Source organism: Urtica dioica, chromosome 6 (assembly GCF_054948205.1).
Source record: "Urtica dioica subsp. dioica isolate 48M chromosome 6, U.dioica_male_clone48M_v1_H2, whole genome shotgun sequence".
Lineage (NCBI taxonomy): Eukaryota > Viridiplantae > Streptophyta > Magnoliopsida > Rosales > Urticaceae > Urtica > Urtica dioica.
This window is the reverse complement of record NC_142761.1, coordinates 7,955,718-7,964,996: the sequence shown is the minus strand read 5'-3', so window position 1 is coordinate 7,964,996 and position 9,279 is coordinate 7,955,718. Positions and strand designations below refer to the sequence as shown.

At 37.4% G+C, this 9,279-nt stretch overlaps 1 protein-coding gene across 1 annotated transcript; it reads right to left on the bottom strand.

Moving 5' to 3' along the window:
* Positions 1-1,546: 1,546 nt before the first annotated feature.
* PKP-ALPHA (Pyruvate kinase family protein) lies at positions 1,547-8,520 on the bottom strand. Its single transcript, XM_089616904.1, has 6 exons — positions 7,865-8,520; positions 6,112-6,202; positions 5,800-5,993; positions 4,161-4,282; positions 3,468-3,946; positions 1,547-2,262 (listed from the first exon to the last, which is right to left on the bottom strand). Exons 1-6 carry the CDS (start codon positions 8,414-8,416, stop codon positions 1,961-1,963), a joined length of 1,740 nt encoding a protein of 579 aa, XP_089473030.1. The 5' UTR covers positions 8,417-8,520; the 3' UTR covers positions 1,547-1,960.
* Positions 8,521-9,279: the final 759 nt, after the last annotated feature.

Below are 9,279 nucleotides of genomic sequence, written 5' to 3'. Positions count from 1 at the left end.
ACATGAATAATGGAATCACTTGTGCTGTGGATAAAGCTGAGAAAAAGGAGTCCTGTGTGTGATACAATACAAGTGATTAGCCTATTTCTACCCAATCCATTTTTCCATAAGATTATTATTCTGTCCCTCTTTTTCTTTTTCCCTCTGAATATGTCTCATAACTCAGGCCCTACACACAAACTGTACCTACTTTTTATTTATTTATTTGTTTTTGAAAATTTATTTATTGAGTTTGAACTTGGGGAAACAAACAAACTAGATTGCTATACAAACGTTGATATATTTAAGTATACACTCACGTACATATTTGTATATTTATATCAGTTTTATAATTATACGTGAGGCAGACCTGTGATAATTTGTGCAGTACAGGAAGCAAATAGAAGTTGCATAGCTTTTGACTGTGGGTAACTTCAAAGCCTTCAAGTATTTAACTTAAAAAAAAAAACAAATAGAACTGCATTATACCAAGGCACCAAGCTAGTACTGTTCTTCCCTAAAAAAAAAAAGCTAGTACTGTTCTTCAACATTTGTCGTTTTTATTTATTTATTTATTTTATAGTATTACTACATTATTACATTTCGGTCGGTATTTATTCTGAGCTTGTGCGTGAGAATGATGCTACCCTGAAATAAAAAATAAACTGTACTATTCTTGGAACGACGTACGACATGTCGTTCTACTCTTAACTTGGAATATGTGATGGTTCGTTTCACACGTGGTTTGGGAGTTTGGACCATTTTTTTTTTTAACTGACAGGGATTCGGAGGACCTAGGGCTAGGACTTCTCTAGGTTGAAAAGAGCCTTAATAATGGAAATTGGATTATGAAAAATGGAACTAGGTAGGGTTTCTATCTTTGTCAGATTAAATATGATAATAAATAGAGAAAGAAAAAGGAAAACTGACTCAATGTGTTAATGGTAATGATTTTTACCCACATTATTAAAGTAAACATGCCCACACATACATACTAAAACAATTGCATTCTTTTTCCAAGAGAAGTGAAGTGCCAAAAAGATTAAACAATACAAACACAAAAAGGAAAATAAAAGCAAAAAGGGTTAGGGAAGATCATCTTGGGTCATGCAAAAATTTCGTTTGCCAACTTTACTTTAATTTTTTTTCTTTTCTCGTATATGCACTAATTAAATTGATTTAGTTTAGAATTTTTTTGTCAGAGCTATTGACCAAGACTAGGTCTGGTTTGATAATAGTTGAGCGATGACAAAATGTCAACTATATTAGCTAATCTATCTTGTAAGCGTTGATAAAATTTGATGACAAATGATCGAAGCTTCTGTCTTCTTCGTGTGAGGTCTACTTCTAATTTGTATTTCCTAATGGACCCAAAATAATAATAATAATAATATGGAAATCTAAGGTTACTTCTGTTTTTAAAGGAGTGTTAAATGTTTAACGCAATTGTGTATAAAATAAATATTAAAAATAAAGAGAAAAAAAAAAAAAAAAAAAAAACTTAAGTTGAAATGGGTAAAATTTGCAAATCATATCTTATAAATAGATATATAGGGAAATTCCCATCTTGAAACTCAAATATCAAGTTACAACATAGCCAAACTCAACTGGTTTATTTTATCTCAAAACGAAACAAGTAATAAAAGGGGGGAAAAAAAAACGAACAAACCAAAAAGAAATACAATCCTCCTAGTGAGATCATGTCATTTCACAAAAAAAAAAAAAAAAAAAAAAAAAAAAAAAAAAAAAAACCAAAGGCAGTCACACAACACAGCCATCAAATTTTAAATGAGACCGTTAAAAAGATCAGATCACCGCCTATGGAGTATATAACATCTAAAAACCAAGACTTCTAATCAACCCCAAATAATTGAGGCACTAATTAATCCAAGGCATATATGGACTAAGACAGCTCACTAAGTTGACAAACCCTACTTACTTTGAGCAACCCATCTCTATCACACACTCTCTCTCTTAGTCTCTAAGGGACATTCATGACCTGAATGGACTGCAAGATATCGGAGACGGCGATGACGAGGTCGCCGGACTTGACGAGGTTGCGTGCCTTGAGGAGAGAGAAAGTCTTGTTGAGGTCGCTCTCCATGTCGTCGGAGAAGCTGAGGCGGAACGGGATGAGACCCCACTGCAGATTCAGGCGGCGCCGGACCGAGGTCGTCGACGTGAACGCGAATATCGGGCAGTCCGGCCGGCACCGCGACAGCAGGGACGCCATGTGGCCCGTCTTCGTGTACACGAAAAGCGCGTCCACCTCTAAATTATTGGCTGCCACCTCACACACGTGCAAATCAACATCAGGGTTTCAATCTTCGGGATAAGATAAGGAATTAACAAATCAGAATATGGCTAATCTTCGGGGTGTCATGTGATAATGACGTGTTGTTGCTGTATTTATGTATCAGATTTGTATTTGCGTGTATTGTTTGTATTGTCCGTGTATGCTTGCGTGTATGAAATATATGTGTATATATATATACAGAGAGAAAGTTATAAAATACTCATTAAAATAAAATTTATGGAAGATAATTCTAGTTCCTAGATTTTTGTTTTTTTTCCTTCCCTTCATAATAATATTGACCTGAAATTGTTTGTATTGATTTTCATAATTCACAAGTTTTTATTATAACTATCCAAGTGTTATGCAGTTACCATATGACTACTGCACTGTATAATATTAACCTGAAATTGTTTGTATTGACTTTCATAATTCACAAGTTTTTATTATAACTATCCAAGTGTTATGCAGTTACCATATGACTACTGCACTGTATAATATTAACCTGAAATTGTTTGTATTGACTTTCATAATTCACAAGTTTTTATTATAACTATCCAAGTGTTATGCAGTTACCATATGACTACTGCACTGTATAATATTAACCTGAAATTGTTTGTATTGATTTTCATAATTCACAAGTTTTTATTATGACTATCCAATTGTTATGCAGTTACCATACGACTACTGCACTGTATAATATTAACCTGAAATTGTTTGTATTGATTTTCTAATTCACAAGTTTTTATCATAACGATCCAAGTGTTATGCAGTTACCATATGACTACTGCCCTGTATCAATCACCTTGACTAATTGACTAAATGACTTCTCCAATAAGACTATTTTGTGATATTTCTCCTTTCTATTGTCAAGAATTTATTGCATCTTGTAATTTCCCTAACAAGGATTTTAATAAAATTTTCATTTAAAAAAAAAATAGCCCATCAAGCTCGCATTAAATTAATTAATTAAAGAGTTAATTAAATATACTCTTTAGTTATTTAATTTACTGCGGCCTTGGTAGACTATTTTTTTGAATAAAATGAAACTTGCGCTACATTTTAAAAGGAATGTAGACTACTGGGCTACCGGCTTAATTACCCATTCTTTTGTTTGGGAAAAATTAATTTGAATTTGTAGACGTCGATTAAAGCTATAAAAAAAAGGCCATCCATAATGAAATAGAAGGCTGACCCATTTTGGCGGCGGAGATGCAAATCTCCTCGGAAATGCGGTCGGAGAAGGAAGAGCCGACGTCGGGGAGCTCCATGGGCTGGTGGCGCTTCTCGTCCCTCCACCACTTCTCGATCCTGACGCTGACGCTCCTGAGGACGGCCAGGGCCTTGTCGGGGAACTGCCCCATGGCGGACTCGCCGGAGAGCATGAGGGCGTCGGCGCGCTGCCGGACGGCCTCCGAGACGTCCGCCACCTCGGCCCTCGTCGGGGTCGGGTACTCGATCATCGACTCCAGCAGCTGAGACGCCACGATCACCGGCTTGTTCAGCTGCCTGCAAACTTGCACGATCCTCTGCTGGGCCGCCGGGACTTGCTCCAGCGGTATCTGAGCTCCCAGGTCTCCTCTCGCCACCATCGCCCCGTCCGACGCTTGGATTATCTCTTCCAGGTTCTTCAGCGAGTCGATGCTCTCTATCTTCGCTATCACCGCAATGTCGCTGCACCCCAACACACCCATTAGGCTCCTCGATCGACGTATGACATACGTTTCATATTTTATAAATTAATTAATTTCTTAAAATAAAATTGAGCGTACAAACCCGACATTTCTGAAAACCAGTACACATTCAATCTCCATATGAGTGAGAATCAGCAATGAGCAGCTTTAGCAAGATGCTCGCAAGGGAAGACGGAAATAGAGGAGAGATTTACCTGTCACGGGATCTTGCAGCGATGTAGCTCTTGAGATGATTGATCACTTCAGCGGACTTGACAAATGATATGGCGATAAAATCAACGCCCTCAGCGATTCCGAAATCGATGTCCAACCAGTCCTACATAAAGGGGAGTTTTGAATGAGATAAGGGAATTATTTTCCTCAAAAGGACGCTTTCCTGTAAAATAATCACGTCGTTTAATACGATGATAACGTATAAATTATATGGAAGTTAGAATGAATCTGCAAGGAGATTAAAAATTAAAATCATTATCCTCTTCTTTTTGTTTGTTACTTTTTTTAAGCTTTTATGATTCACAACTACAAGTTTGGCCATCCTATAAAACTCCTCACCCAGCCAAGGTGAATAAAATCCGCTTTTTTATTTAAATCATAACATATTTGCAACCTTCACGGAAATAAAAAGTAGTGCCTAATCATATACGGGAAAACTTGTACAGCAAAAATAAAGATGATGAGTAATGAAGGCAATATCTATGAAACGCTTTCCATGTTATCATATACGGCCCTTGAAGTTACATTTCCCGGCCTAGCTCATATTAACCTCTTGGATCGTGCCATTACTAACACATTTTGCCTTGCCTGACCTGTCAGACCTCGGCAAAGTACTTGGATCTTAAGCTCGCACGCAATATTTCCCCTAGAGAGATCTTAGATGTTTTATGCTCTGGAACAAGTCATCATTTGAAACAGAATCCAGGATAGAAAAACGTGGCTTTCCGATTCTGAACAATTCTCTATATAGCTGATGGCGGCGAGTCTTTCTGACCAAGTTCCGGATTAGGACTTTCCTTTTATTTTAGTTCATTTGAAAAATCGAATGTTGAGTCACCAAATCCCTGTGGAGTAACGTCTTTCCCTGCCTCCACTCTGACACCCCCGCCTCCTGATTTTTTTCTGACCTTTTGTTTTTTCTCCTGTCTTTTTTTTTTCTCTGACCATCAGATGGCACAGACAGCTGTTTTGGAACCAAAGAGATAGATGTGTCTTCAACGACATCGCCTTTCTCTTCCGAGGAACAGAATTTCATGGAGCATCGGCCTTTGGCTCTCGATTCTAAATTCAGATTTTAATGGACAGCCTGACCGATCTCTCCCGAGATCGCACTAGTGCCATCAAGCTTGTATCTTTCGATCTAGCCGGAGCTTTCTTTTTCTATTTTATACATTTCAGTTTTATTTTATTTAGAAAAAAAAAAAACTATACAACATGTAACAATAGAAATTAAAAGGGAGTTCGTTTGTTTTACTATCTACACAAAATTGTATCCTCGAGCATAAATTGAAACCACCAAAGGATGAATGATTAATGCAGACCACATGAAAATCACTGCAGATTCTGAACACACCAGAGTCCAACTCACGAAAACTCTAATGTCAAATATTTGATAGGTACCATGTCAAGTGAACTGTAGAGAAGATAGAAAATATAGAAATGTACTACAATGATAGTAGTAAGCATGAAATTGAGGTTGTAATTGTTTTTTAAAAAGTAACTACTAATGTATTCATAACCTTTCCAGAAAACTCCTATTGTCACATAACTCTAAGCAATTAAATCAAGATCCAAATATTGTCAGTTTCTGCAAAATATCAAACTTGCAAAGAGACATACCTTGGAAGAAATAGTGGGAAGCATTGCATTACGTTCTCGAACAAGACTCCCGTCCCTCCAGAAAGTCAAATTAGCCCGAGGCAGCAAAAGTCCAGGGTCAGTACACAGGCACTTCACGTCCGGACCGATCTTCTCAATCACCTCAAATCTCACCATACCACCATCAACTAGGAGCTCGTCACCAACTTTCACATCTGTAGAGTTTCACAAAATACCTTCATTGCTTTATTTTTTACTCTTTTCAGTTTTTAGGGATAATTTATAGAATGATATTTCTGTCCAAGAGATATTATACACATTTACTTTACTTACCTTCAGCAAAACCTTCATAATTGACGTTAATGGTGCGCTCAGGTTGAGCTGCATCAAAAGTTCTGACACTGAAAGTCCAAACTTCACCGTCCTGCATAGTTAGATAAAATACTCGGAGTAAGGCCACTGAAAGAATCAAACCTAAAAGTATAAAGCACTTAATGTTTTGAGACATCAACTTTTACTCGCTGAAAATCAATTCAGAGCAGGAATTCAATTTCATGACTGAAGTTTATATGACAGATTTCAACCAAAAAAAACTAAAATTTATTGCTGCCAATGAGCCCTAGACAAAATTAAGCAACAAATAACAGGGATCTGAAAAAAAAATAAGAAAACAAGAAAACAATACTTGAAACTAGGATATCAAAACCCTTTTTGAAGAAGCTCAAACAAATAAAAACAAAAAAGAGAGGTCAGGCCAAAGAAAATACAACCTAAATAACACCAGACCAATCTCGAATGAGATCGGTAAGAGAAAATGAACTAAAATCCGCGTAGATTTCCATGTAGAATATCATAACCATTTGAGTGGGAAGAATCCCGTGTAGAATTTTCATAGACAAGGTATTGATTGCATAACAGCACCGTGCACCAATAAATGCCAACGGAATTTCTCTCAAGTATGAACAAAAAATTAAAACTACAGGCATTCAACTCGAATCATCCGAACTGGAAACTTGCGTCGCCTAAAAATGAACAAGTCAAAAAAATAAAAAAGTCATTGTTTTTCCTTTGACCAACTTCGCTGACAAAGCACTATTAATATTCAAACATATATCACATTTCAAAAGCACAAATTCCACCAGATTCGCACCTATTTCATATAGTCAAGGGAGTTTTGAAAAATGTTACTTCACTAACATAAAACCAACAGAAGTCCCCCTTGCGTACATGAAACTACAATTTTAAACTATAGGCATTCCACAACCCAACAATGCCGGAGAATTGCATTTCACACACCAAACCATTACTAAAGACGAGAACTTTAACAATAAAGCCATCAATTTTACATATGGCATTGAATCAAAATCTAAATGTATCAGAAAAATCTCTCAACCAGGGAAATCTAGACGGCTTGTACCTGCACGTAGTGCATAAAGCATTCGACTTTTCAATGTATATCTTAACCAACAAATTTAAATCTATACTACCAAAAAGATATCAATCCCCACAACTCAGAAAGAGCATAAACAAACCAAACAACAATGGCTAAAGGATGAACAAACGCAGACACGCAGCACTAAGAACCCAAAACAAAAATTACGTTTTTTAACCTTGCCTTTCTTCATTCAGGAACAAATTACCTTCCAGAACCTTTTTTTTTTACCTAGAGTAAACCCCCCCTTAAGACAAAGTGTCGATTCACTTTCAGAATCATGCAAACAACCTATGCAAATATGCCACTTAAACACGGTTAAGCAAAAAAGAACTTCGAACACCGACTTTTCACCTACATACATTCCAAAAGCAATCTTAAACACTTCCAATCTAAATCCAATTCACAGCTTCACAAAGAAATTAATTAACCAGCGCATCAGCATAGGTTGTATAGTTCATCTATTAAATCTCTCTCTCCAAATTGAAGTTAACAGTATAATTCAATTTCCAATCTAAACAATCAAGAAACTCTACACTTCCGACATTTTAACCGATAGTTGGCACAGAACAAGTACAAAATCCAATTTCTTCTTTTTTTCTCAACACAAAACTCAAATCCACAAAATGGGGAAGAGTTATTCCGATGCCATACCTCTGCCTTGACGGAGGAAGCTCCGGCGAGATCTCCCATATGGATCTCACTCCCTTCAGTGTCCATCATAATAGCGACGGCATATCCTTTCTCTTCGTTAAGCCTCCTGACTCTGTCGATGACTCTGCGGTGCCAATCCCTGTCGCCGTGGCACATGTTGATCCTCGCCACGTTCATCCCTCCCTCCGCCAGCGCACCAAGCTCCCCGAACCCGCTCGTCGCCGGACCGATCGTGCACACCAGCTTCGTCCGCCGCGAGCTCCGGAACCCGTTCTCCTTCAGCTCCGCCTCCGTCACCGTGTCCACCTCGATCCCCGATGTCGGCACGAATCCTCCGTTGAGCACGGCCGCGGCGGCGACGGCGGAGGAGGAAGGAGAGATTTCTGTTTCCGGCGAGGGAGAGGCGGCGCAGGCGCGGATTGAGGTCGCGACGGTGGTTTTTCCGGCGCGGAAGGTTTTCACGGCGATAGGAACCCGGCGGCGGCTCTGGAGGGACGGGCGTACGGCTGCGTGGCCGTAGGCGGCGGTGGAGAGTTGGAGAGATTGAGACATTTCTAAAGAGAGAGAGAGACAAACTAGGCGGAGATTGTGAGGAGCTTCGGTGTATGTATCTAGAGAGAGAGAGAGAGAGAGAGAGAGCTTAGGAAGTGTCGCCCAAAGAGAGAGATCTGGTGAGCTTAGGTGGTGATTAGGAACGAAGAGTGGGGTTTTGATGATGTGGCGAGTGTTGATTGGCGATTGTTTAGCTTTATTGAGTGTCACGTGGAGGGTCTAATATGTGTTTTGTTTTAAATGATTACGTACTGTATATCATTTCATTTAACGCAGCAAATCCGAAATTTTATAATAAATTTGGTTGAATTTGGAATAATGTATTTGTTGGGTTATGGAAAAAGAGTGTAATAAATAGCTCAATAGTTTATCCTATTTTAAGAATTAGCTTAAGTTTTATTTTATTAAAAAATATATCTCAATTATTTGCAGTAAATTAGCTTAATTAAAAGTTTATTAAATTAATTCTTTAATTAATTTAATTTATCACGGATTGATTGACTATTTTTTTTAATAAAATTAAATTTAGACTAGAATATTTAAAGAAGTCAATAAAATAATTAGTTATAATAAATTCTTCATAAATATTTGTGTTTCAAATGAAATAATAATTTTTTATTGGGAAAATAACACATTTATACCCTGTGTTTTAGTGAAATGTCGAGTTTAACCATCGGTTTTCAAAAATGTCGAGTTCATACCCTGTTTAACTAAAATGACGAAATTATACCCTTTGTTTAACTAAAATGACGAAATTATACCCTGAAATAGACAACAGTGTCACAAATATTCTTTTTATTGACTTTTCATTGATGTTGACTATAATATTTATAATATAAACACCAATTATCTTTATTCATTCG

Bases quoted from the DNA above. Each gene is read 5' to 3' on its own strand.
- PKP-ALPHA (XM_089616904.1), bottom strand. From the start codon at position 8,416: ATGTCTCAATCTCTCCAACTCTCCACCGCCGCCTACGGCCACGCAGCC. The intron at 5,994-6,111 runs GTAAGTAAAGTA...GAAACTCTACAG, and splicing joins TTATGAAGGTTTTGCTGAAG to ATGTGAAAGTTGGTGACGAG. The intron at 3,947-4,160 runs GTAAATCTCTCC...GTTGGGGTGCAG, and splicing joins GCTGCAAGATCCCGTGACAG to CGACATTGCGGTGATAGCGA.